This window comes from Chionomys nivalis, chromosome 13, assembly GCF_950005125.1.
Source record: "Chionomys nivalis chromosome 13, mChiNiv1.1, whole genome shotgun sequence".
Classification (NCBI taxonomy): Eukaryota; Metazoa; Chordata; class Mammalia; order Rodentia; family Cricetidae; genus Chionomys; species Chionomys nivalis.
This window is the reverse complement of record NC_080098.1, coordinates 42,835,075-42,862,825: the sequence shown is the minus strand read 5'-3', so window position 1 is coordinate 42,862,825 and position 27,751 is coordinate 42,835,075. Positions and strand designations below refer to the sequence as shown.

The following is a 27,751-nucleotide window of genomic DNA, read 5'->3' as shown; positions in this document are numbered from 1 at the left end:
AAAGACTATCAGACACATATATTGTAGGGACCACTTATAAAGGTGTGGCAAGGCTTAGACCTGCACCAGTGAGTAGGGGGCAAGACAAGATCAGGAACAGTGATGACCTAAACTCCCATGTGCTACTCGTGAAGACTTAGCCCCAGTTCCAGATCTCCCCTCCTTACAACCCCCCTCAGGTCCTACATGGGAGCACCACGGGAAGATGAAGGCTCATGGATAAGAAAGACCTCGCTTTCTATTTACTTCCCAGTTTGTTGAGACCATCATAGAAAGAGTTCCTCCTCTCACCAACAGTGGGATCCAGTAACAGCAATCAGCATCTTCTATACCCATTAGAATCAGCTTTTACAGAAAACCCAGTAGCTACTCCTCCAAGCCAACTCTTAGACAATCAATCTCCCCAGCATACATGTGCAAAAAAAAAGCCCTCATAACACTACCCATTTTTATGGCTGAACTACTCCCACCAGATAGTGAACTAACAGCGTGACTGAAGACACACACAGCACCAGATCATGTAATACATTCACCACTCAAGGTACGAGAGGTATGGATGCTTATTACGGAGCTGGAAGAGTTTGGTACCTGACTCTAAACATACGTTATTTAATTGTAACTCACATGCTTTTAGTAACCGCTGGGCTTAACAATGGACTCAAAAAATGCCTGAAAAATTCCCAACTGGTTCTTTCAAACCACCAAATGTTAGGATGTGGCCTTTAACACAGAGAATATACTCTTGTTTGAAGTAAGATACGCTGTTGTTATAGCCCAGGTTACAGTCTCTGGAGGAGTAAGCAGATGGTCAAAGCTCAATGTTCAGGAAGAGATAAAACAGATGTAACTATCTTCCTACCTTCAAAGTTTGGGGAATTTGTGAGCCCTTACCTTCTAATAGCTGGGCAGTGGGTTCTCTTGGGCATTGATACTTATCACTAAGTAGGCATCTTCTGAATGTTTGAGTTCCCAAATTGACCTTACTCCTATAGGAGGAGATCCAGATCAGCTAGGGTGGAGATGGGGGCAGTGCTATGGTTTGGTTTAAAAAATATATAAGTTACAAAAACTAAAGGCGATGGTGTCCGAGTTAAGGTTACCATTGCTATGATGAAACACCATGACCAGAGCACCTTTGGGAAGAAAGAGCTTGCACTTCCACATCTCCATTCATCAGCGAAGGAAGTCAGGACTGGAACTTAAGCAGGGCAGGAACCTGGAGGCAGGAGCTGATGCAGAGGCCGTGGATGGGTATTGATTACTGGCTCATGGCACCTGTCTTGCTCAGCCTGCCTTCTTGTAGAACCCAGGACCACCAGCCCAGGGATAGTACCACCCACAAAGAGCTGGGCTCTTCCTCATCAATCGTTCTTAAGAAAGTGCTCTGCAGGCTCGCCTACAGCCAGTCTTACACCCTCACACTTACACCCTCACACCCGACACACAGGCATGCTATATATATATCAATCACAGTCACTGTCTTGGTGGCCTGACCCAATCTCCTAGTTTTAAAAACACAAAGACTCAAATTTATCACTTCATTCTCCCACAAACTGTTATCAAGGCCATGAAATGTTTCAGCACAGCAGAGTTAAGGAACTGACTCCCATTAGTCTACCGGCAGCTTCTGAGTCAGCTGCTGAGTCTGTCTTCTACTTGGTAATTTCGCAGGCTGCAGACTCTCAGAACTGATTTGCCCCCGCTCAACTGCATCACTTCCCCCTGCTTCCCTCTCAGAAACATCCGTCCTAGAGAAACAAGTTTCATACTTTTAAGTCTTCCAGTCACACCATATTTGAGGGCCTAGCATTTAAGAAAGTGCTAAAAAATATTAAAATCATATCACTATATAAAGAAAAGCTATCAACTACTAAACAATTTAAGTCAAATGAGAATGAAAGGGAACTACTTAAAATACTTACACTAAAAATTAATAAGAAATATGCTAACAAACATCCAATACAATATAAACTAAAACTAGAAATTAAAATGCTTGCTAAAATCAATACTTTGGAGTTTTGTAGCAAAAGCAGCACAAAAAATGCATGGAATTCAACTGGGCGGTGGTGCCGCTGCCTTTAGTCCCCACCCTGGGGAGGCCAGGGCTGTTACACAGTGAAACCCTGTCTCGAGCTCCCACCCCCACCAAATGTATGAAAGTCATATTGAGGAATTTTTAAAAAGTGGATTTATTTATTACCAATATGCTTCTTACCTCTTAACAGTAAGAGGTAACAAAAGGCCATGAGAAATGTTCCAGTCACAGTAGAACTATGCCTATAAATAGAAATAAAAAAATTTAAAAGGTGCCTAGTTTATATGGAGAACAGTAGATGTAAAAGTAGACCCTAGATCCTCTTATATAAGAAGTTTAGAAATAAGACTGAATGTTAGCCCAGTGAAGGAAATGAATGGATTGTTTAAGAAATGCTTTTGGAACAGCTGACTAAACAACATTAAATATAGTATTTATGGATAAGAAACTAATTTTTCTTTTCTTCTGGCAGTACTGGGAATTAAACCCAGGGTCTTACAAATAAATGCTAGACAAATATTCTACCACTGGGCTACATGCTAAGCCCTTTTTTTTTTTCCTCCCAGCCCTCACCCCTTTCAACATTTTATTGTGAGTCAGGGTCCTGCTAATTTGTTTATGATGGTCTCAAAAACCTCACTCTGTAGCCCAAGCAGTACAAGAACTTGGGATCACCTTGCCTCAGCCTTTCAAGGACACTAGTACATCAGGTCTAGCTGAGCCTAAAATGTTTTAAAAAGCAACATTCTCAAAATCTAAGAGACCACACAAATAATTCAGGCACTCAGGTGTAATTTCTGAATCAAGACTTGAAACCAAAACCCATTAAAGACATATGCATGCTTAACGCATCAAAACATTTATGTATAATATTCAAAACTTTAATGTATCACAGATGAAAATAAATATACCACACAGAAAACAAAGAAAATAAAAGATCAAAGTTAAAACACTTTGCGATGTTGATGGTAAAAAAAAAAAAGTTCATTTTTCTACTATGTTAAAAAATGTAATAGAGGCAAGGGGAGAGATTGCTCAGTAGTTAAGAATACTTGTTTTTGCAGAGAACAAACCCTTGGTGGTTTGTTCCCCACATCCACATGGTGGCTCCTAATCCTGTATAACTCTGATTGCACACATTATGTGCAGTGCATAAAAATAAATATGTATCTAAAACAAACTCATAATGGAACAAGAAAACATACCACTCTGAAACAATGAGCAAGAAATAGAAACAAGCAATTCCCAGGAGTACCAAAGTAACCAACAAAGAAAATAGATGCTAATAGCCAAGAAATTTTGAATTAAAATAATGGAAATTATTCTACATCCTTTAAACGCCGTAGAAGTTAAGAGCTCACACTGAGAAGGGGAAGCAGAAACTGACACACTTCTGGAAGTTGAGCTGTCCTTAGAATAAGTCATTTACTAAAAATGTCAAACATACTTTATATTTAGCAGTATGAAGTCCTGTCTGTTGCATCATGATCAGTTTAGTGCTAACCAACAGATTAGCAAATGGTTACCGTCCAATACTTGGTGTGAGACTTTTTATTAAAAATAAAAAACAACTTATTTTTAGTTGAGAAACAACCCAACCAAATCTTCCCTGAACTTGTTTTTGTACAGCCTCTGACTGTGCTGCCTAGGCTGGCCTTAATTCAGTATTCTTTAGCTTCAACTTCCCATGTGCTTGAGAAAAGCACAAACAAAAAATCCAACTAAATTCAGGGCCAGAAAGATGGCTCAGGGTAAGTAAAAGGCACTTGCCCCAAGCCTGATCATTTGAGCTAATCCCCTGAACCCAAATTGAGAAAGAGGACCAATTTTAAGTTGTTCCCCAACCTCCAGACACAAGTGTATACCCACACCAATAATTCTTTAAAAAACAAAACAACAACAACAAAAAAAAAACACTGAACTTACAGGATTGAGTAGGGGAGTCTAGTAGAAGACTGAGTAGGGGATAGGGGCTGGGAGTAACCCTAGTACTAGGGAGGAAGGAGAATCAATTCAAGAGCACCAGCTGGTATCAAAATCTCCAAAAGGCTTAAAGTGCTGCCTGTGACAGCTTCCAGTTCTTGGGAGATGGACCAACTCTAAGGGCTTTAGTACCACTAGGAGATGGTGATACAAGCATTTAATCCTGGCACTTGGGTGGCAGAAGTAGTGGGTTACAGTGCAGCCAGGACTATACCTGCCTCGAGATAAATAGCCAAAGTATTGCTCCCTTCATAGCACCCACCCCACTAGACTTACAAAATTCTCCTGACCATTCCCCGTGTCCTCAGCACACCTCACCACGCACTGCTGCGTCTCTTGAAGGGACAAGACTTACCTGGAAACGGGAACGTCAGATTATCCTCACTGGGTTTAAGTCAGGTCAGGTAGGGCAAACAAGCTACGATCTACCTGTTATGTGTGCGGGGGGGAGGGGGGAGCCTTCAGCTGCCTAAGCCAACCAGGTGTACAATTTTAGGTTTCTAACAAGTAACCTAGTTTATACCAGGAAGTGAGTGCCAAGCTCTTTTAAGTTATGTAGGTGGCTCTGAAAAGAGCCGTTGGGTTACTGAAGAAGCCTCCAACCGAACTGTTCACTTTTTCTTAGGTGCAGCCTTCTTGGGCTTAGCTGCCGCCTTTGGCTTCGTCACCTTCGCCTTGGCAGCCTTGGGTTTCACGGCCTTTGCCTTGGCAGGGCTCTTGGCCACCTTCTTGGCCTTCACCACCTTTGGCTTCTTTGGGCTCTTAGAAGGCTTCTTGGAGACGGCAGGCTTCTTGGGCTTCTTCGGGGTCTTCACAGTTTTCTTGGCCGCGGCCCCAGCAGTCTTCTTTGGTTTCTTAGCCGCCGCCGACGCCTTCGACTTCACGGACACCTTGGTGGTGCTAGACTTGGCCTCCGCCTTCTTGTTGATCTTGAAGGAGCCAGCAGCGCCGGTGCCCTTGGTCTGCACCAGGGTGCCCTTGCTCACCAGGCTCTTGAGCCCCAGCTTGATGCGGCTGTTGTTCTTCTCCACATCGTAGCCGGCGGCCGCCAGTGCCTTCTTGAGCGCGGCCAGGGACACGCCGCTGCGCTCCTTGGAGGTGGAGACCGCCTGCACGATGAGCTCGGACACTGAGGGGCCAGCGGGCTTCTTCTTAGCTGCTGCAGTCTTGGCGGGCTTCTTGGTCTTCTTTGTAGCCGCAGGTTTTTCGGGAGCAGCGGCGGCTGCTGCCTGAGCGACAGGCGGAGTCTCGGACATGATAGCTGCAGATAGCACAGCTACTGCCAAAACGAAGAAAAGAAGTAGAAAGACAAGGCCCCCGCTCGGCGTATTTATAGAGCAGGGCCGCGCTGTGATTGGTGCACGCTAACGCCCGCCCCTTGAACCCTGGAAGCCCCGCCCCCTCGGGCCCCGACGCACCTGCAAGATCACTGCACCTAGAGTTGCCCCCAAACCTCGCTAGAAGGCTGCTTGAGGCGGGAATTCAAGCACAGTAGGGGCACCTCCAGACTGTAGATGACTATCAAAAGGTAGCTCAAACGGTGAAGGGCGTCTGCAAATTAGCCAATCAAAACCCAAACTGTTGGACAGTTGAGGTGTCAGAAATCGCTTCCAGAACCCAGGGTTTGCTTCCATGGTAGAGTATCAGAAAATCAGGCTGCAGATCTTGATGAGCTGTAGGTAAGAACTATGTGACGTTAGTTTTTATATTTTACTTAAGAAAGTGTTTTAGGGCTTTAAGAAGCATCAGCTTGCTGTAGGGATTTCACATTTCCAATCAACAGTACTAATGACAGGTGGTTGGACTGTCCCCTACAAATCTGAGGAAAGCTCGAGAGCAAAGCCATGACTTTTCATCCCGCACATGCAAGTCGAAATAGCTTTGAGAAGGACTATACACTTTCTCATATAAAATACTAAATAATCTTAACCTACTATATGACCAATTCTACTACTGTTTATTAAAAAATAATGTTCACATGCATGGAGTGATTTGTGGCCAAGAGTTGGTTTTAAACGCAAGAATGCAAAGCTTCTAAACAAACTCAGCTATATAAAGGTAAAAGTACGCAGAATAACCTGAGTCAAATTTTTGTCTTATTTCTACGTTCCACTCCGTTGTTTATACTGTAGCTTGTGACGAGATGGAGATGCCGCACGCAAATGAAGGATTCAAGATCTGACTTTTTACTGGCTAGTAAGGAAGACGTAGTAAACCAATCAAAAGGTAGACTCTGGACGACCATCACCCAGCGCATAAGAATCTCTAATTGAACATTTCAACAAATCAAGTTTATTCTCGATTCATTAAGGCCAGCAAGATCAAACGGCCATATATTGGTCAACAGAGGAGGTGGAGAAGTTAACAGTCACCGAAATTTTATTTCATTTCCCTTAAAAAACGCACACATACAAGAAAAGGGCAGCGGCAAACCTTTGTCAGGGAAACTGTACAATTGCAGTTCTTAAAAGTAAACCAATCAGAGTCTTAAACGTCACCGGTGAACAGTATTTTCATCCAATCAGTATGCTTTGTATAGTATAAATAGTAGTTCTGAGCCCGTCATTGCCGTGTGTCAAGTCTTTGGCCATTGAACATACTTTCAGCTATGGCTCGTACAAAGCAGACCGCTCGCAAGTCCACCGGCGGCAAAGCCCCGCGCAAGCAGCTGGCCACCAAGGCCGCCCGCAAGAGCGCCCCGGCCACCGGCGGCGTGAAGAAGCCCCACCGCTACCGGCCCGGCACCGTGGCGCTGCGCGAGATCCGGCGCTACCAGAAGTCGACCGAGCTGCTGATCCGCAAGCTGCCGTTCCAGCGTCTGGTGCGCGAGATCGCGCAGGACTTCAAGACCGACCTGCGCTTCCAGAGCTCGGCCGTCATGGCTCTGCAGGAGGCCTGCGAGGCCTACCTGGTGGGTCTGTTTGAGGACACCAACCTGTGCGCCATCCACGCCAAGCGCGTCACCATCATGCCCAAGGACATCCAGCTGGCCCGCCGCATCCGCGGGGAGAGGGCGTAATTGTTAACGTCTTAATCCCAACCAAAGGCTCTTTTCAGAGCCACCCACAATTTCAAGTAAAATAGCTGTGAGAATACGTTCCTATGACCTTCCTTATCGGTCAAAAACATCTAGAACTGCCAGGTCAGTTTCCTCATTCAAATCTGAAACATCTTAGAACGTGCGAATTGAATTTAATTAACCCAATCTGTTTAGGTCCTACCACCTGAACAACTGGAATAAAAGGTGTGCCAACTCTTTAGGTTCTACCCCTCAATGCTCAATTCTGATAATTAGTAAAGTACTACCAACTGTATTTTAAATAAGCTTTGCTTTGATGTTATACCACTTGGAATTTGAGGCAATGTTCAAGGGTAGTGTCTGATCACTTCTCCCGCCGGTGGGCTTTCATTTTGCACGGGCAAGGCATAAAGGCGGGGTCTGTGACGTCACTTTCCCGCCACCGGCTTGGCGGGCTTTCAGTGCTGTTGGGCAATGGTTAAAGGCGGTGTGTATACCACACTTTTCCCGCCGGCGGGCTGTCATTTGAAATCGCCAAGACATAAAAGTGGGATTTGTGGCGTCACTTTTCCCGCCACCGGTTTGGCGGGCTTTCGGCTCTGTTGGGCGGGGTTCAAAGGCCAAATTCGTGACGTCACTTTCCCGCCGCCGGGGACTTTCGTTCTGTCGGGGTGGGGACTAAGGCGAAGCAGCTATATAAGGACCCGCTCTCAGGTATCACGCACTTCTCTCTCTTCTTTTGCCACTATGTCTGGTCGCGGCAAAGGCGGGAAAGGCCTGGGCAAAGGCGGCGCCAAGCGCCACCGCAAGGTCCTGCGCGACAACATCCAGGGCATCACTAAGCCCGCCATCCGCCGCCTGGCCCGGCGCGGAGGAGTCAAGCGCATCTCCGGCCTCATCTACGAGGAGACCCGCGGGGTGCTGAAGGTGTTCCTGGAGAACGTGATCCGCGACGCGGTCACCTACACGGAGCACGCCAAGCGCAAGACCGTCACCGCCATGGACGTGGTCTACGCGCTCAAGCGCCAGGGCCGCACCCTCTACGGCTTCGGAGGTTAAGCGGTTGCTGCCTTTTCCCCACTTTCGCAAAAGGCCTTTCTCAGGGCCACTGACTTGGTCTTCGAAAAGCTTGGTGGTTTAGGCTACTCTTTTTTCATAACCAAAGGCCCTTCTCAGGGCCGCCCATTTACTCTGAAAAAGCGTTGTAATGCTGACAAATGCCATGTGCATTGTACCGGATCGCAGAGAACCGGCTGAGGAACTGTTTCACTGTAAGTACGCTTTGGTTTATTTCTTAGTATCTGTTCAGTAAATTGAACGGTGAGACCTCCAAACTACTAAGTTGTACCACGGCCCTATCAAGCCTGGGCAGCCAAACAACGAGAAAAGCCAGACTGAGGGATAAAAATACGGTTACATTACTTTTAGTTCAACTGAAAACTGGGGCAAGTCTGGCATGTAAATACAGTAGGTTCCATTTCAGGTCTTAGTTTATCAAGACAGGTGTGTTTAAATGGTTTCCTGTATTTCGGCTATTTTGTGCATGAGTATAGAGGCAGTTTCGGAAGTACCTGCTACAATTTCGGGTTCACAATCCAACTAATTGGATGTGAATTACAGCACTTTGTTTCTCTTCCTGGGCGGGCCTAGCCTCCAAATGGTAGAATTAAAGGGGCAGATTTGAATTTCAGCCTGTCACTGTTAGCTATGTCTGACTTTCCCTGATTTGCCATTCTTGTTACCCAACTGTGAAATATTCAGCATATTCATTTTAAACTAATGATAATCCATAGGTATCCTGGGAGCTTTCAGGCATGGGCCAGACAGGAACAATAATGTGTCTTGAGAGTGGTTGATCATTTCTCCTTCTATCTGAATTCCCCCGGAGCTCTGTGTTTGATATTATAGGTGCCAGCTACTCCTCGAGGCCAGTGACTGAAGTGTCATGAGCAATTAGTAAGTGTAGCCTGTAGATGCAGCTTTCTATATGAGAGATCATATAAGGCAGGCCTGACCTTTTTCCAAAGCATTCCGAATAGGCATATATTCTCCTTGGTGGCATCTACCTCTACTGAAGACAGAAACCTCCCACTTTTTCTCGATCAGTTCATATTGTCCTAGATTTGCAAGTCTGCGTTAAGTTCAAGATCGACAGGAATCTCATGCTTATTGAGGAATCAATTGTGCCAGTATCATAGTGGGGCTTAGTGGAGGTCTGGGTTCATGATGTGTTCACCTTAAAGAGAGACATAAAGATCACAAATTTAAGGTGAGGCTGGGCTACAAGTTCCAGGCTAACCTGATCTGTATCAAGACAAAAGAAGTCAATGACGTGATTCATCGAGTAAAGTTGCTGCCAAGCCTGAAGACCTGGTTTCGTGTGTGTGTGTGTGTGCGTGTGTGTGTGTGCAGGCACATACACAATTATAAAATAAAATACTTAAAATGAAATTTTTAAAAGACAAGGGTACTGGAAAGATGGATCAATAGTTAAGAGAGATGGATTAGTGGTTAAAATGGATCATTTGCTGCTCTTCCAGGGAAACTACATTCGATTCCCGACACCCACATGGTGTCTTACACTCTGTAGCACGATTAATAAAAACCCAGAGACAGATATTGGAATTCAACCTGAAGATCAGAAAAGAAAAACAGCCAGCCATGGGCTCCTATCTCTACCTCAGTCCGAAATGGCGATCCAATGGCGATCCTGCCTCCTTGAATGAATCCTTAGAATGAGACTGTGCGAGAGCTGTCTCCTCCCGTCGGTATTCCTCTCTAGTGCTGGGATTAAAGGCATGCACCACTACTGTCTGGTTTCTATGGCAAACGAGTGTGGCCATACTACTGGGATTAAAGGTGTGTGCCACCTCTGCCTGGTCTGTAAGGCTGACCAGGGCGGCTGTTTTACTCTGATCTTCAGGCAACTTTATTGAAGTATAAATGAAATATTTAATAGATATTATCAGAATTAATCAAGATTCAGTTTGAAAAGGAGAAACCTCTTGATAAAGAGAATGATATAGCTCGTTCACAAGGTGACAGTCCTACAGGTTGTGAGGAAATCTTACAAGGGTTGGGGCAGTGTTCTTGTCTTTTCAGGAAAATAGAAAAGACCCATCTTCAAGAAGTCAAGAGATCTTGGACGTCTAAATGCCTAAAGAAGAAAAGATAGCTATCCAGAAAAAATTACCAAGCAAAGAAGAATCTGACTTATGACACCAATATTCTCTGCAGGGTAAAATCTCACTACCTAAGCATACATACCTCCTTGCTTCTCAGTATAATGGTTGTCCTGACACACTTAAAAATCAAAGCTGACTGGGACTAAGATTATCAAACTTCTACTTTCAAATATTCTACTTCTCGCCATACCTATTTTTTTCTCTATAGTACCTTTCTTTGAATATATGTCTATAAAAATTCAAACTTTCCATTTTGATATGAATAATGTTTAAGTTTTCCACAATGAACGATAAATTTTCCTTCATTGATTTCTGAAGTCTTTGGGGAAGAAGGTGGGGCCCCACAACGATTCCACCTGGTTCATATGATGCCATTCAACTGATAGTTTTGGACTACAAACTGTTTAGAATAATTTCGAGGTGGCTAACTGAGATGATCCATCCTCACAGACTGCTCTAGCCGGGATTTGAAACATGCTTTGCACTTCCCTATTACGCCTACGTCTCCCAGGACTTGACAATTAACCCACATGTTTCTTTTCAGGATCCCCTAAACATACCCTCGCCCACAGACAGCAGGAAGTAAATTTAAGAATACGACGCCCATGTTCCCAAGAGGGTGGGGGTGATTGATTTTGGGTCATTCAATGGATTATGGATATTTGTCATTGTTTGGAGGGGAGGGTGGCTACAAGTTATTGGTAATGGCCAGGAAAAAAGGTAAACAAAGGAGATTAGATTCTAAGTTCGTTTTTTGAAAAGAAAAGAAAAAAGGGGAGGGCATAGATTGGATAGGATAAAAGGGTAGATTATTGAATCTACTTTTAAAAAGCAACTACTAGTTTTAAATGTTTCACATTAGATTGAACTCTTGTATATTGGATACAAATTTTGTATATTGATACAAATTGGAGATTAATTTTGTTAAAACATATTGTATATACATTTCTAATCTTGTTCAAGGTATTGTACCTATACAGCTCTTTTAACAATGTAATGCAAATGTCTAGTCTTTGAAAGTTATTATTACCAACTGTTTAGGATAATAAGGAAATTCAGGTTAGTAATTCAGGCTAGTATTACAATTGAACTTGTAGGCACATTAGGAATGTTTTCAAGGTCAAACAAAGATATATTTTAGATAGACAGGCCATCTTCAAACACTTCAGAGGTCTACAGAATATGGCATTTAAGATGTTCTAATAACATAGGCTCTTTTTTTTTCCCATCACAATGAGATATGCTTGCTGCTGGCAGCACCAATCTGCTTCAGAGAAGACAATGGGCATCGAAGCAACTCCACATGGAGCTTACTTTCTTTGTGGCAAAAGTAAGCCACTGGGCAAGAAAATGACCCTGCCTTGACTGCTGACTGTATGACGTCCTAATTGGGCAAGCAGAACACAAAAGAAAGTGACTGCCCAATGTCAAGATAAGAAGGGACAGCCCTTCAGAACATCCTGCTTCCCAGAAGAGTCGCCTGTAGGCTGAAGATGGATGCCCCAACGTTGTAGAGGAACTGTGCGTGACTGTCCAGGCAGCCAGCTGTTTCTGTCATCTCTCACATATGTTTGGAAGTCACTTGCTCATACTTCCTTCTTATCAGTTATTATTATTTCCTTCTTGGATCTCTGAAGGAGTTGAAGACTGGATAGTTAAACTGGGTGGAGGTGGCACACGTCTTTAATCCCAGCACTCAGGAGGCAGAGGCAGGCGGATCTCTGTGAGTTTGAGACCAGCCTAACCTACAAGAGCTAGTTCCAGGACAGGCTCCAAAACCACAGAGAAACCCTGTCTCGAAAAACCAAAAAAAAAAAAAAAAAAAAGACTTTGGAGTCACTAAGATAGGATAGCTATGGAGTATTTTCTCTGAATTTGTCAAATGCAAATGGACTAGACATTGTTGATGTATTTATTGTCTGTATATATTATATATAGTCATTGTACTTATTGTATATATTTTTCTTATATTAACTATAAGCCCTTTAATTTTAGACAAAAAGGGGAAACCCAGTGATATTTCATTGGTAGTTTAATAAATAAAGGTTACCTGAAGATCAGAGAGTAAAACAGCCACCCGGATCAGCCTTACAGACCAGGCAGAGGTGGCACACACCTTTAATCCCAGTAGTATGGCCACACTCGTTTGCCATAGAAACCAGACAGTAGTGGTGCATGCCTTTAATCCCAGCACTAGAGAGGAATACCGACGGGAGGAGACAGCTCTCGCACAGTCTCATTCTGAGGATTGATTCAAGGAGGCAGGCTCGCCATTTCGGACTGAGGTAGAGATAAGAGCCGTGGCTGGCTGTTTTTCTTTTCTGATCTTCAGGTTGTACCCCAGTATCTGTTTTGGGTTTTTATTAATCGTGCTGCAACAATATCCTATAACTGCAATCCCAGGAAATCCAATACCCTCTTCTGTACTCTGGGCATTCAGACATAATGCAGACAAAACATTCATACAATAAAATAAAAATAACTTTAAAATAAAAGACAAAAGAAAGCATAAATTACAATCTATAGACAAATTGTGAGATAGCAGTGTTGTTCTCGATGCTATAGTCATGAGGATATAATGAAGTCCTCACTGTCAAGGCATTATGTCCTAGAGAAGGGAGACATACCTACATACCTACCTACATACACATACTAAGAATATTGTTATATATATTACATTCAATAAAGCCCCCATATGGTCACTCTTAAAGAGTTAGGTATTGCCGGGAGGTCGTGGCGCACGCCTTTAATCCCAGCACTCGGGAGGCAGAGGCAGGCGGATCTCTGTGAGTTCGAGGCCAGCCTGGTCTACAAGAGCTAGTTCCAGGACAGGCACCAAAAGCTACAGAGAAACCCTGTCTCGAAAAACAAAACAAAAAACAAAACAAAACAAAAAACAAAACAGAAAAAAAAGAGTTAATTATTGAATTAGGAACTGTGTGAATGACAGTTCCTGGAAAGATGTTGTATCCTCAAAGGCTGACAGTGATTTGACCTTCAATGATGTTGAGTGGACAGAATGTTTTGTATTCAAAACCCAATTACAATTTATTTGGGTCAGTCTTTAGCTCCCTGAATAGTTATAGCCAATTTCTGTGCTGTGTACGCCTAATCCTATAACTAACAGATAAAAACTTCTGGAAATGTATTAAGTCTAGCTTGTACCAATGAAAAGGGTGAGTCATCAGACAGCATATGAGGCCAGTAGCAGAGATTTTGCTCCTTGGCTGTGACTGCCTATCTAATGTTTCTGCCAATATATTCAAAAAAGTGCCTTAATTAATGACCTTTCTTTGTAACTATAAAACTTTCATGAAACTGTTTTTACATGGGAACATAGAGTTAGGGGTAGCTTAAACCTCTATTCCTGGTCCATGGTCACTCCTATTAAGCTCCCAAGTAAACTATCTAGTACTCTATTTGAAGTGAGAACTGTGTTTTTTGTTTTTTGTTTTTTTTTTTGACAACCTAAGGTTTGGAAAATTATTATTATTAATTATTTTCGAGACAGGGGTTCTCTGAAGTTTTTGGTGCCTATCCTGGAACTAGCTCTTGTAGACCAGGCTGGCCTCAAACTCCCAGAGATCCGCCTGCCTCTGCCTCCCGAGTGCTCGGATTAAAGGCGTGCGCCACCACCGCCTGGCCTGAGAACTGTGTTTTTAAGGAATTACTATACATTGTGACTAGTACGGTAGTTCAGCAGAATATTCTGGGCAGAGAGTAGATTTAATATCTTTAAAAATGATAATCCTGCTGGTGTGTTGAGAAATGACTAGCAGCTGCCACTATTAACAATTTTGGCACTGCTACGGGATGAACCTGGCTTCCTAGCCAAGGCATGGAGTTCTATTGAACATAAAGTATTTTACAGAACACATTAGTTGACAAAGATGCAGCTCCAGGAATGATAAAAAAAAAAAAAAAGTCTAAGAACTGAGACAGAGTATACAATACACATAATGCAATCTTTCTCATTTCTGAATCTCTCTGTACCACAGAGCACAGGCTGGTCTAGATCTGAGGTCCTTCTCCATCCGTTTCTGGAGTGAGTGCTGGGTGACAGTGGATATAGATTATAGGTTGTTTTTTCTGCTGAAACTGCCCTGTCTCTACCTGTTCACTTTACAGATAATATTGAATTACACTTTTACATTATTAATCTCGTTTAGTTTTGCTATTTAGTCTACTGTCAAAACTCATGGGGGGGGCATTCAAAGCCTGTATGAAGATGTCGCAGCCCTGTATGTGGTGGCATAGTGGCATAAACAAGCAACCTGTATGCATACATTATATTTTCTATTATCTCTGCATTACCCATAGAAACTACATAAATTTTATTGTACCAGTATTTCCTTTCTATCTTTTAGTAGTCGAATCCACTGTTTTACACACACACACACACACACACACACACACACACACACACTCACTCCAAAACAGACAAAACCTTACTATCATTTAGCATAAATATCTGGGGGGAAGGGGTGAAGATTCCCGCATAACGGCTCACAGCTAGTACAAAAGCGCAGTCTAATACAAATTAGAGAACCCTGAGCCTACATAAATACAAGAAATAAGCATAAATTAGGTATACGACAACCACTATGCGACAAAAAATGTACAGCTTTTTAACGACCAAGTGGGTGGCCCTGAGAAGGGCCTTTTGCGACAGTGGAGAAAATTCAACAACAGCTTAACCTCCGAAGCCGTAGAGGGTGCGGCCCTGGCGCTTGAGCGCGTAGACCACGTCCATGGCGGTGACGGTCTTGCGCTTGGCGTGCTCCGTGTAGGTGACCGCGTCGCGGATCACGTTCTCCAGGAACACCTTCAACACCCCGCGGGTCTCCTCGTAGATGAGGCCGGAGATGCGCTTGACTCCTCCGCGCCGGGCCAGGCGGCGGATGGCGGGCTTGGTGATGCCCTGGATGTTGTCGCGCAGGACCTTGCGGTGGCGCTTGGCGCCGCCTTTGCCCAGGCCTTTACCGCCCTTGCCACGACCAGACATAGTTAATAGCTAGAAAACCAAAGAACAAGCGAAAAGCAAAAACCGATCGTGGCTTATTATAGGCTCCTATCGGACCTGGTTGAGAACCTCAAGTGGGCGGGGACCAAAAGGCTGCCAACGCACCTTTTGCTCCGCCCTGCAGGGCGGAGACCAAGGAGTGGAACACAAGGAATGCTGCCTTTCTTCACGCAGGTTTCTCCAAGCTTGCACCCAGCTTGCACTATACCACTATTTTAATCTACGTTATATTTTTGTATGCATTTTCTAACAAAGAATTACGTATTTATGGCCCAGTACTTGAAGGTGTTAAAACATATACTACTCTAAATCATGTATGCTCAAAGCATTACACACATATACACACACATACACACCTGCCAAAAGAACACATTGTTTCTTGAAAGTGAACATTCTCATGTGAAAGATAGTAAGAGAACAAAATAAAACCTTTTTATTACTAGGAGGAACTGAGGCAGAATCAGTGCCAGTAAACCTTGTTAAAATACCTTGTCAATGTAGCTGAAGCCCCTTTGCTTTGTAAAATCGTTGCATTTGGTCCTTTGCCTGATTCTGTATGTAGTGGATTCTGCTGCTCTGGATTTTTGCTTGCTTGCTTGCTTGCTTGGTTTTGGAGACAGAGTTTCTCTGTGTAGCCCTTGTTGTCCTGGAACTCACTTTGTATACTGGTTAGCTTTGATCCGCCTGCCTCTGCCTCCCAAATGCTGGGATTAAAGACGTGCTCCACCACTGCCCGATTACTATTTTTGAATAAGAGCAGTGAAACTGTTAAATGCTTGGTCCTTCTATTCTCTTAATTTAATTTGCTGTCCTAAGCAGGACTTCAAGAGGATAGAGGTGTGATTCACCACACCTATAGTGTATTCCTCATTCAAAGGGATGAAAGGTAGTTTTCCCTTTCTCCCTTTTACCTAAACAATTCATCTGATAATGCTACCAGTATTTTGTGGGAATTGGATTGGGTAATACGTTAAAATGTGATTGTTCCAGAGAAGTACTGTTTAAATATGTTTACTTGTTAATATTTGTGCTGGTCATTTTTATGTCAACTTGACACAAGCTGGAGTCATCATGGAGGGGGAAGCCTCAGTTGAGAAAATGCCTCCATAAGGTCAGGCTGGGGAAGCCTGTAGGACATTTTCTTAATTAGGGATTGATGGGTGAGGGATTCATTGTGGGAGGTACCATCCCTGGGCTTGCTCTCTCTCATAGTGAAATTCTATTAAAGCCTCAAATAAATGAAGAATTAATCCAGAATCCATTTTTTTACCCTTGGTTTTAGGAGGGGGCTGTGGAGTTAGGATGATGTAAGACTATCTTATTACAGAAAAAACGGGAAGGGCTTGCCTGTCGGGACCTACACTGAAAACACTAGTTTCTTACAGATTGAGAAAATATATAAAAAAGAAACTTAAGCAGGGGACATCAAAGCCAGCACTGCTAAAATCAAAATATTGAAATGATAGACCTTCAAGGGACCCCATCGCCGTGAGACACCTGTGGTTGACAGGCAGTTGTCAGGTAGAGCTGTCTTAAAAGCCTCTAGAAAAATCAAACACCTGGAATACACCTTTACTTTCATCTAACTGGGAACTGGGCTTCACACTGGCTAGGAAAGTGTTGGCTCCCTTTGACCTCTACCCCAGCACGTTCTGATTTTGAGACAGGGTCCTAATAAATTCCAAAGGTTATTTTTGAGCTCATCCTGTAATGCAAACTTCCAACGTGTGATCCTGCCGCCTCTGCCTGTGGAGTATCAGGAGGGCCCAGTCAATACTTACATATAAGATAGTATTTTGCAAAGCAGTGGGGTTATTTTGTATTGAAAGTCATAAAGTATATTCAAGCAAATCACCCAATCCAGTTAGATTTTAGCAAATTTTTATTAGGTGTAAGAAATCTAAGTGGAAAAGGAAGATGAACAAGTCTAGAAAGAGCAGCATCTGTAGTTTAATAAAAAAAAAGGTTTCCTAAGTACAGAGTGCCCAAGAACCTGCTCACAGTAAATGGTTATGACAAATAGCCTACTTTAGTCAGTTTAAGTAGTGTAGTAAAATGTTGATATAAACAGAAACGGTTATAAAGAATATGAAATTCTACTAGCACTTATCAGGTATGATTGAAAAAAGTGAAAATAGCATAAGGTATTAATTTTGGATCACAGCTCTTTTAAAGAAAACATGGGTGGCTCTGAAAAGAGCCTTTGGGTTCAACTTTGCACTGACCAAGAGTTTACGCCCTCTCCCCGCGGATGCGGCGGGCCAGCTGGATGTCCTTGGGCATGATGGTGACGCGCTTGGCGTGGATGGCGCACAGGTTGGTGTCCTCAAACAGACCCACCAGGTAGGCCTCGCTGGCCTCCTGCAGCGCCATGACGGCCGAGCTCTGGAAGCGCAGGTCGGTCTTGAAGTCCTGCGCGATCTCGCGCACCAGACGCTGGAACGGCAGCTTGCGGATCAGCAGCTCGGTCGACTTCTGGTAGCGCCGGATCTCGCGCAGCGCCACGGTGCCGGGCCGGTAGCGGTGGGGCTTCTTCACGCCGCCGGTGGCCGGGGCGCTCTTGCGGGCGGCCTTGGTGGCCAGCTGCTTGCGCGGGGCTTTGCCGCCAGTGGACTTGCGAGCGGTTTGCTTTGTGCGAGCCATGAGTGAACCAGAAGAGAACAGAAATAATATATGATAGCTTCCAGTACCCTGTACATCTTTTATACAATCAGGCTATCCGCTATTGGACACAAGAACATTCAAACGATCCCGCGCTTTTCCGGGATTGGTCGGTCTTTGCTCCTAAATCCTGATTAAAACACACGCTTTCGGGTCTTTGAATGAACCTGCCCTCTCTCCACCCCTTCCGTTACACGGCGCATCCGCCCCTCGTCCATCTTTTCTTCCGCTTTTACACTTTCGTCACAACTGCTATGGCTAGAAATTTCGCTAATTTATCTGTACATTCAGTAGGCGCAGGCAGAAAATACTCAACTCGGTAACCAGGAATTTCATCTAATAAGGTTTAGTGGGATTGACGAGAGGTGCTGTAGTAATTTAGTATTGAGTACTGTTAATCACTTGCAAATACTTGAATGCCCGATAGGAGTCTCACGGAAACAAGTCACATCAACAAAAACGAACTGGGAGCAATGCAAACTGTAAAAGCGTGCTTTAATGGCGGGTAATAATTGGTAAATACTCGGGTGCTACTGTTATTTAGTGTTGATGTATACCAACCGGCTCTCTCAACCTTGGTTCTCGACCACTTTGGAGAAACGTATCTCCATAAGTAGTTATAGTGGTTGTTTAGTGTTGATGTATACCAACGGGCTCTCAACCTTGGTTCACGACCAGTTTGGAGAAACGCATCTCCCAAAGTACTTATAGTAAGACTAACAACAGTGCGAAAACTGTTACAAAGCCAGAAGGATTTGGAGTTTCATGTAATCATATGCCTTTCACAATAACCACACCCCACTAGAAAACTCAACCTGAGGTGGCAGCTCGTTTTTGAAAAATGTGAGTGGCTCTGAAAAGAGCCTTTGTTTTAAGGTGACTTCCACCAGGACAGTCCAAGAGGAGACAGGAAAGCAACTTATTTCCCCTTGGCCTTGTGGTGGCTCTCGGTCTTCTTGGGCAGCAGCACCGCCTGGATGTTGGGCAGGACGCCGCCCTGCGCGATCGTCACGCGGCCCAGCAGCTTGTTGAGCTCCTCGTCGTTGCGGATGGCCAGCTGCAGGTGGCGCGGGATGATGCGCGTCTTCTTGTTGTCGCGGGCCGCGTTGCCAGCCAGCTCCAGGATCTCGGCCGTCAGGTACTCCAGCACGGCCGCCAGGTACACCGGGGCGCCGGCGCCCACCCGCTCCGCGTAGTTGCCCTTGCGGAGGAGGCGGTGCACGCGGCCCACGGGGAACTGCAGGCCGGCCCGGGAGGAGCGGGTCTTGGCCTTGGCGCGAGCCTTGCCGCCCTGTTTGCCGCGTCCAGACATAGCTACAATTAAGCTATAGTAAGAAGTAGTGAGGAAAGAAAATACCGGTATACCGTTTGAATCGGAAATGTGACGTATTTATACTAGCTGGAAGGATTCTGACTGCCTTGCTCTCATTGGTTAAGAGATAATATCCAATAGAAACTAAGAATTTGACTTCCTAATTTGCATATGGCACTTTTGTCTACTCTATTTAAAATTTCTACTTTAAAAGGAAAAAAAGGGGTTCTGGTAATTGAACTCTGGTCCGCATCATTAAGAGCCAAGCGCTCTTCTGACTTTTTCCCAACCTTTGTTTAAATGCAAATAGCTAAATGACATTTTCTTCTCAAATACACAGGAGGCGTGTTTCTGAGTTGTTCTGAGTCACATAGAATTACGGTTTTTGTGACAAGGCAAGACGGTGCAGAGCTTACTGCATTTCGTGTTTGTGCTAAGGCCATTTTAGGTTCAATTTGAATTTCATTTCCTGGTAGAATCCCATTAAAAATTACCCAGTTGCATTCTAGGAACCAGAGGTCAAGATGCCCCAGATAACTTCTGTTGAACTGCTAGCTGCTGAAAACCTCACTCTAGATTGGCAGAGTGAGACCCCAGTATGTGGGGTTTGCCTTTAAAAGCCTCTCACTCTAAATACTCAGGACTGAGGAATAAATAGTTCAATTGGCTATAAACTGTGTCTGAGTGGTCATCTCTGATGGGCGCCTTATAACAGGTTGAGTACACATTTTGAGATTCTATGCCAGATTCTATGCCAGGCTTTGTTTTCTCTCCACAATTCTCAAAAAAAAAAAAAAAAGAAAGAAAGAAAGAAAGAAAGAAAGAAAGAAAGAAAGAAAGAAAAAGAAAAAAATATGTGTGCTTGTGTGTGTGTGTGTGTTTACTAAAGTAGATAGATAGGTAGATAATAGATGATAGGTAGGTAATTAGGTAGGTAGGATATATAGATATCTACATATATCATGCAGGTTTTCTTATAGTGGGTCAGTTATCGCTAAAATGCTAGACACGTGGAGACTGAGAGCAGAGAGAACATATGTCACTGATCCAAAAGAACAAGCAAGGCTGTGAGGTACCAAGAGCTCCTCTGCTCCCTAGAAAAGCCTTGCCCATCTTTCTGCCAAGCTATTTCCATTATTCTCATGTTCCTGTTTTCACTTGACTACAACTCAATGCATTTTAAGCTTTTCCAAAATGCCCAGTATCCTCCATCCTTCTACTTCTGCATATCCTGCTGCAGAGTGTAAGGGCTTGGAAAACATCCCGTGATTTATGGTCTGATAAAGAAAGCCTATGAAATATATTTACAAGTGAATGAACAGAAGAAAACATGTATAAATTAGCTGTCTGTAAGCTTCACGGGAAAGAAAAATTCCTGCTCCACAATCCAGTGTAATCTAGGTAGTTCTGTGATGGTTTCACTCTAGATCATGGGAGTGTAAGGTAAGAAAGAACACGTCTCTTTTGAAAGGGTCGATATGGATGTGTTCAAGTGTATTAAATCGACAGTGCACACCACTGTCTGGTGTTAACATGCAGTCTTTCCTGTGGTAAACTTTCCCCGCTTCAGGTTTACAGAGGGACTCATCAAAATTGAGCTTCTTTTGTAGCTTGTGTATTTAGATGACTAAGGTGGGGAGTGGTTTAAGAAATCCCCTATGTGTTGGCCTGGTATTTTCAAAATTATTTGATGACACTGAATTTTGAGAGGCATGGGTTATTTTAGTCAATGAGAAAGAAAAATGAAGGAGATATAAATAATGCAATCACACTAAAAGAAATGCTATAAGAATAAATTGTTTATAAGAACCAGTTCTAGGACTGAGAAACCCTGTCTCGAAAAACCAAAAAAAAAAAAAAAAAGGTTAGATTCTGTAGGTGTTAACAGTTGCCAACTGGTAACGATTTTATAGAACTTTTGGAGCGCAGCTAGGGAATAGGTATGGAGATGTCCTATGTTCATCACAGAACCCTTAAATCCCACCTCCAATCTTCCCCATAAAGTGCATAGAGAAGTATTAAAATGTATTTTTATGGTTTAAGAAGCTGTCTCAGTTTGTCTACCATGTCTATATTTGAGACAATTGGTAGTGGTATTTTAAGTAGGTGCCATAGTTTCGGAAACTTAAAATTTAAAACCTGATTCACACATAAATAATTTAAGACAAAAAAAACCTAGCAAATATAAACCAACAAAACACCATCCTGGCTTCCGTCTGTAACTGGTGAAAAGAATGCTCACATAACATGCTTCAGGTCCTGGATTTCAGCCTCAGACTCATATGTACAGGGCATAATGGCACATCTCTATAATCCCAGCTAATCCAAGCACTTGGAAGGTAGAAGCAAGAAGATCGAAAGTTTCATGTCAACGTCAGCTACATAGTGATTTCAATTTCATACTTTAATTCAAAATTTTGTTGAAAGATGCTGAAGGCAGAACTGAGAAACCTCCATCCTCCATCCTGCAATTATGCCAGAATAGGATATTCTTTGCCTCTTGGTTATGCATTTTGCCACATTGGATAATGAACAGTCTCTGGGCTTTCTGCCATCGGTTTCTTTTTTCTTTTCTTTGGGGGGTGGAGGGTCTTTGTAGCTCTGTAGACCAGACAGACTGGCCTTGAACTCAGAGATCCACTTGTCTCTACCTCGTTAGTGCTGGGATTTAAGGCTTGCACCAACTACCATTCAGCTTGACTCCTGCTTCTTTACAGACCTTATTTTCCAAAACTTGTCATGAATTTTAAAGCCAGTGGAAAAAAAAATATTTTTCTATTCGACAAGCCTTTTACGTCACCAGGCTCAGTCCAGTCTTCCTCCCTCCCCTAGTCCAAGGGCTCAGAACACTGGTAAATCCTTTACCAGTCAAAGCCTTTACCAGTTTCTAGAGATTACTCTGGAAGTCTAAGGAGTGCAGTTGTCAACATGGTCCTTCTCAGCAAAACTACGTGGTTCCAGATGATTAACTCCTAAAATTCCAGCCACCATCAATATCCAACCCTGAATATTAAAGACTCAAAATTTCTGGACGAAATAAAAATTTCTTAGAAACTGTAGTTTTCAACCGGAGGGCTCAATTGGCTGAAATTTTTAAGTACTAACATTACACTAGGAACCTAAACTCTCTAAACCCTAAAAACGCTCCGTCAACGCAAGCACTTTGTAGCTGTTTACAATACTGGAGAAACAGAAAGTAAACACCTAAGGTAAACAGTAAATAATCTCAGTATTCCCCTAAAGGTTTGTACATTAAATCTGGGGACAATACCCAACTTCTTTGCTTTACATTAAAGGGAATTTAAGTGCAAAGACACCGATTACAACTCTTGTTCTGATGGAGTGGGTGGCTCTGAAAAGAGCCTTTGGGTTAAGAGCGAGATGGGCGCGCTCACTTGGAGCTGGTGTACTTGGTGACGGCCTTGGTGCCCTCGGACACGGCGTGCTTGGCCAGCTCCCCGGGCAGCAGCAGGCGCACGGCCGTCTGGATCTCCCGGGACGTGATGGTCGAGCGCTTGTTGTAATGCGCCAGGCGCGACGCCTCGCCCGCGATGCGCTCGAAGATGTCGTTGACGAACGAGTTCATGATGCCCATTGCCTTGGAAGAGATGCCGGTGTCGGGGTGGACCTGCTTCAGCACCTTGTACACGTACACCGAGTAGCTCTCCTTGCGGCTGCGCTTGCGTTTCTTGCCATCCTTTTTTTGAGCTTTTGTGATGGCTTTCTTGGAGCCCTTCTTAGGAGCTGGAGCCGACTTGGAGGGTTCAGGCATCCTTTACAGACCTAATAGGAAGTCCTAGAAAGGAAAAAAACAAGGAGCAGGGCAGGATGGTTTTATTTATAGTCTTGAAATTCAAATGAAGCCATAAAAGTACTCAGCTCTCATTGGATAAAAATAAAGATTTTTTTCTCAAAAAGGGCGGCCTTATGCAAATGAAGGACCCAAATCCTTATTTTTTATTGGACAAAAAAAGGTTTACTTGACCAATAGGACTGCTCTCTCTTATTACCTGGCATAATCTATAAGAACATTTCCTTAAATTAAAATCTTGATTTTTCACTGTTTACGTATCTTCTGTAATGAATTATAGAGATAAGATAAGCAGGGCTGCGAGCCTTGCTCCAAGGCCAAGACCCGTTCTTCCCGGCTGATCTGCATTTCCCTGTGTTCCTCGTGCGCAGGCTCCGCCGCAGGGGCAACGACTCCTAACGTTTGGAAGCCGGCGCCCCGGTGTACCTGGCGGGCATGCTGGAGTACCTGACGGCGGAGATCCTGGAGGTGGCTGGCAACGCGGCCCGCGACAACGAGAATAAGTGCATCATCACGCAGGGCAAAGTTCTGCCCTGCTGCTGCCCAAGAGGATCCCAGGGCCACCACAAGGCCAAGGGAAAATAGAACCAACACCAAAGTCAGGAGTTAGCAGCAACATATGTAAAGACTCACTTGAGAGCTATGCACTTTTCACAAAACAATGTGATTAATAGGATACCGTTAATACATGATTGTAGAAAAGGCATGTTGCACTCCAAAGTAAAACCTCACTCTCTACAATTTATTACAAAACAAAGTATTCTTCCATTATTTGAAATTTGGAGATTCGTAAGGCTGTGAGCTAACACTCCACACTAAGGCTGTGGGATACTTGTTTCTTTTAAGAGCAATATAAATTTTGAGTACTGAATCGTGAGTTTTCCTTAACCAAGGCCTAATATTGTACCGTGATAAAACAATAAGACCACGAAACGAAAAATGGAGCATGGTAAAGGCGCTCGGGCTTATTGGATTTCAAAGGATACACAGAACAACTTGTTTTTTACAAAAGCCCTAATTTTTTTTTTAAAAAAAAAATAAAGGGTAATATGAGAGTGTCCGAATAATTTAACCAATCAGATACTCTTTACTTTTTCTTTTTTTGGCGAGGAGTGGGGACAAGAAGGTTTCTCTAACTTTGGAGCCAATCAGATACTCTTAACGCTGCTTGGCACTCCGAATATTACTCAGCCAATGAGTTTGTGGCGCGGGACTTTCGAAAGTTTCAAGGCCAATCAGAATGTTTCTAAGTATATTTAAGGGCAAGATTTCCCTTCCTCCAATATAGTTGTGTAGTGTTCATCACTACTATGGCTCGTACAAAGCAGACCGCTCGCAAGTCCACCGGCGGCAAAGCCCCGCGCAAGCAGCTGGCCACCAAGGCCGCCCGCAAGAGCGCCCCGGCCACCGGCGGCGTGAAGAAGCCCCACCGCTACCGGCCCGGCACCGTGGCGCTGCGCGAGATCCGGCGCTACCAGAAGTCGACCGAGCTGCTGATCCGCAAGCTGCCGTTCCAGCGTCTGGTGCGCGAGATCGCGCAGGACTTCAAGACCGACCTGCGCTTCCAGAGCTCGGCCGTCATGGCTCTGCAGGAGGCCAGCGAGGCCTACCTGGTGGGTCTGTTTGAGGACACCAACCTGTGCGCCATCCACGCCAAGCGCGTCACCATCATGCCCAAGGACATCCAGCTGGCCCGCCGCATCCGTGGGGAGAGGGCATAATATAGTCATCCTCGTCTTAAAAAAAAAAGGCTCTTTTAAGAGCCACCCAAATTTTCATGTAATTGTGCTGTAGCCTTTTATGTTGCATTCAATGTTAACTACTGGTTTTATGTCCTGTTATTTTTAATCCTGTTTATCATGTTTGTAGTCCAAAGGACTATGTTAGGTCTGTAGATTGTGCACTACAAAGTAACTATATGGCACAGGCTTTGTGTTTCGTGTTGAAAAGCCATCCACACAACACAGCTGAGTCTTCCACCTTCAGGATAGAAGCATCAAATCTTTACTCAGATTAGGAAATGTAGATGTTAAATATCTAAATCTAGGTAGCCTGTGAATATATTTGGAATATTCTAATTTTGGGAGATATGCGTAATTTAAGAAAGTCGTTTTACTCACATGCCATTCTGTTTGGTTCCTGGTAAAATATTTTGTATCCATAGATGTGTATACAAAAACCCAAGTCAAGATGACTACAATACATAATAAAGTTATGAGTTCAGACTTAGGACCCAATCCCCGGCCTTGGAATTCATAGGTCAGACGCTTGATTTTCATTAACTCCCTGGTAAACTTGTCTCTTAAGTTTTGGCTTTCTCAAATCATACATGGCTCCCCACCTGCATCCCACACTGGTTTTACATTTTACTTTGCAGAGCTCATCTGCTTTGAGAGTCTTGCTGCTTTCTAGAATCCTTTAGATGGTGAGGCCATTCCCCGAGAAAGTGGGGAGAAAGCATGTGGTGATCAATAAAAACGATAATTACGAGCAATCTGAACATTCTTGACCTCAAGTGAAATCCCTGCTATAACATTAGAACACTTTAGAGATTCAACCAGTATTGATTCAAGTCCTTAGCGTCATCATGAGGTTGAAGCAAGATGATAAGGAATTTGAGGCCTGGCTGTCACGGGCGAATTATGGGTTAACGTGGGCAACAACGCAACAGCTTGTCTCAAAAGAAACAAATAGAAAGGTAGCTTGAAATGTTACTTATAATTATTACTAGCTATCAAATCATTTTCTCCCACTTCAGACTAAGGGATTTTAGTAAGTAAACGACTGGCAGATGTTACCAGCCAGTCTCACAGCAAACAAATACAATTAATATCTTCGGTTAAAGTGGCTTGTATCAAAATGGATGATCAAACACAATTTCTTCTTCATCTTCTTCGAAGGTGATTCCACTTCAGATATAAGGCTGCCTCCAGATAGACAAGAGAAGTTGTGATAGACTGGCCTGGATTTGATTCTGAATTTAGCCAGAGCTGGCATGAAGAGGCATAGATGAGCCAGTAAGACGCAAAAATATTAGTGATGCTCTCTAAAATGCAGAACCACAGCAGATTCAGTTTCCCTGGAAACAGCTAGATACTACCCCAGAGCATATGATTTTATTTTCCCTATACTATTTACTATGAGAACTGTATAGCAGATAAGCATTTGAAATTTAGCTAGTCTAGTTCAAATTGCGCTTTAGTGTAAAGTGTATTGCTGATTACAAAGACTTCATAGGAAAAAAAGTTGACAAAATATTTCAAATTATTTATTTAAATATTTGTTTATCCTAGGTTGACAGCATTAAAATAGGCTTCAGTTGTTTCTTTTGGCTTTAATGCAAGATTAGAATTTTTTTTTTTTTTCGAGACAGGGTTTCTCTGTGGTTTTGGAGCCTGTCCTGGAAGTAGGTCTCGTAGACCAGGCTGGTCTCGAACTCACAGAGATCCTCCTGCCTCTGCCTCCCGAGTGCTGGGATTAAAGGCGTGCACCACCACCACCCGGGAAGATTAGAAATTTTTAATTAAATATATGTTTCATATAGTTTTGTGGAAATTATTACTATATAGAAGATAATGATACTGACTCATAGATCAGAAGCTAACTAATTGAATCCTTAGTGTTGCCAAACCTCCATTCTTAATCTCTAAAATGGGAGTAATAATAACACCCACCTAAATGTGCTATGCCAAGTCTGTGTTGTGAAATAAGTGTATAATAAACACCTACTGTGTTTAACTTACTACAAATGAGTGCTCAGGTAATGCTAGCTCTCAGTAAGTGCTACTGCCACCAGCCCCTAATTCCCGAGTTCTTCCAAATGCTCTGACAGTGTAACCCTGCATGCATGGCTTCTGTTCCTCTCTAGTAGGGATTTCAAACGCACGGCTATTGTCCACATTTCCTTCCAGTTTATGTAGCTCAATTACCTGTTAGCTTTAGGCCTAGGGAAAAGTAATAGTATATCTAATTGTTGGAAATTATAAAATTAGTAAGAATAGATATAAACTTGGAAAGAAAAGAGAATGTTGGCATGTTGGCATGAGGATTATATTGAACTGAAAATCAGTAGACGCATGAAAAATCAGTTTTCCTATCTAAACTAAAATAACGTTGCCTGGTGAAGGAATTTCTACTTGGAAATCTAACTCTGGATGTGAAGAGGATGACCATACAAGGCTTTACCCTGAGAACATGACTCTCGAGAGGGTAGGAATGGTTCTCTTTACCACCTGTGTCCTCTCCTGAAACCTGAACCCCAATTTTCTGGGCTACCATAATTTATTCTAAGTTTCTCAGTTCTAACTACATCTTTGAGCTTTATTCCTTTTCTGTGAACTCTGTGCTTTAAAGATATGCACAACCTCGGGAATTTTTTTCTCCTGCTCATCTGAGCCTTTTCAGTTCAGAAGTCACCAGAGACTCAAAAGTAAAGGGAGAGTCCTTGGTGACAATCTCATAAACATAAACCAAGGGAAAAAATTCTTAAACAATTTTTAGGCTCAAATAAAGAGCTGGTCAAACGTAAGACAGTCACCTATGGAAGCACTTGTGTTGAAGGAAAGGGAAAAAAGTAAAGACCATTAAAAAAACAAAAAATAAAAAAGGTGGGGGAATTGTAATGTTCTAGAGGCTATGGGTGAGCTATCACTTTTAGCTCTCAAATAATTAAAGGAAAGTCTTTCTTATATAAGTACAGACGGGGACTGGGTATATAGATCA

General features: G+C 43.3%; 7 protein-coding genes across 7 annotated transcripts; 3 read left to right on the top strand and 4 right to left on the bottom strand.

Moving 5' to 3' along the window:
* Positions 1-4,629: 4,629 nt before the first annotated feature.
* Positions 4,630-5,274, bottom strand: H1-1 (H1.1 linker histone, cluster member). The gene has a single exon (XM_057787937.1). The coding sequence runs from the start codon at positions 5,272-5,274 to the stop codon at positions 4,630-4,632; it is 645 nt and encodes a 214-aa protein (XP_057643920.1).
* A 1,346-nt stretch (positions 5,275-6,620) lies between these two features.
* Positions 6,621-7,037, top strand: LOC130885967 (histone H3.1). The gene has a single exon (XM_057787831.1). It carries the CDS (start codon positions 6,627-6,629, stop codon positions 7,035-7,037), a length of 411 nt encoding a protein of 136 aa, XP_057643814.1. The 5' UTR covers positions 6,621-6,626.
* Positions 7,038-7,784: 747 nt separating this feature from the next.
* Positions 7,785-8,096, top strand: LOC130885509 (histone H4). The gene has a single exon (XM_057787047.1). The coding sequence runs from the start codon at positions 7,785-7,787 to the stop codon at positions 8,094-8,096; it is 312 nt and encodes a 103-aa protein (XP_057643030.1).
* Positions 8,097-14,915: 6,819 nt separating this feature from the next.
* LOC130885508 (histone H3-like) lies at positions 14,916-17,888 on the bottom strand. Its single transcript, XM_057787046.1, has 3 exons — positions 17,482-17,888; positions 15,351-15,363; positions 14,916-15,236 (listed from the first exon to the last, which is right to left on the bottom strand). The coding sequence occupies exons 1-3, from the start codon at positions 17,886-17,888 to the stop codon at positions 14,916-14,918; spliced, it is 741 nt and encodes a 246-aa protein (XP_057643029.1).
* A 937-nt stretch (positions 17,889-18,825) lies between these two features.
* On the bottom strand, positions 18,826-19,218 carry LOC130885693 (histone H2A type 1-E). The gene has a single exon (XM_057787391.1). It carries the CDS (start codon positions 19,216-19,218, stop codon positions 18,826-18,828), a length of 393 nt encoding a protein of 130 aa, XP_057643374.1.
* A 3,345-nt stretch (positions 19,219-22,563) lies between these two features.
* LOC130885696 (histone H2B type 1-B) lies at positions 22,564-22,990 on the bottom strand. The gene has a single exon (XM_057787394.1). The coding sequence runs from the start codon at positions 22,988-22,990 to the stop codon at positions 22,610-22,612; it is 381 nt and encodes a 126-aa protein (XP_057643377.1). The 3' UTR covers positions 22,564-22,609.
* A 1,349-nt stretch (positions 22,991-24,339) lies between these two features.
* On the top strand, positions 24,340-24,750 carry LOC130885686 (histone H3). The gene has a single exon (XM_057787384.1). It carries the CDS (start codon positions 24,340-24,342, stop codon positions 24,748-24,750), a length of 411 nt encoding a protein of 136 aa, XP_057643367.1.
* The last annotated feature ends 3,001 nt before the right edge of the window (positions 24,751-27,751 follow it).

Excerpts from the sequence above, each read along its gene's own strand:
- H1-1 (XM_057787937.1), bottom strand. The coding sequence starts at position 5,274 with ATGTCCGAGACTCCGCCTGTCGCTCAGGCAGCAGCCGCCGCTGCTCCC.
- LOC130885967 (XM_057787831.1), top strand. The coding sequence starts at position 6,627 with ATGGCTCGTACAAAGCAGACCGCTCGCAAGTCCACCGGCGGCAAAGCC.
- LOC130885509 (XM_057787047.1), top strand. The coding sequence starts at position 7,785 with ATGTCTGGTCGCGGCAAAGGCGGGAAAGGCCTGGGCAAAGGCGGCGCC.
- LOC130885508 (XM_057787046.1), bottom strand. The coding sequence starts at position 17,888 with ATGGCTCGCACAAAGCAAACCGCTCGCAAGTCCACTGGCGGCAAAGCC.
- LOC130885693 (XM_057787391.1), bottom strand. The coding sequence starts at position 19,218 with ATGTCTGGACGCGGCAAACAGGGCGGCAAGGCTCGCGCCAAGGCCAAG.
- LOC130885696 (XM_057787394.1), bottom strand. The coding sequence starts at position 22,990 with ATGCCTGAACCCTCCAAGTCGGCTCCAGCTCCTAAGAAGGGCTCCAAG.
- LOC130885686 (XM_057787384.1), top strand. The coding sequence starts at position 24,340 with ATGGCTCGTACAAAGCAGACCGCTCGCAAGTCCACCGGCGGCAAAGCC.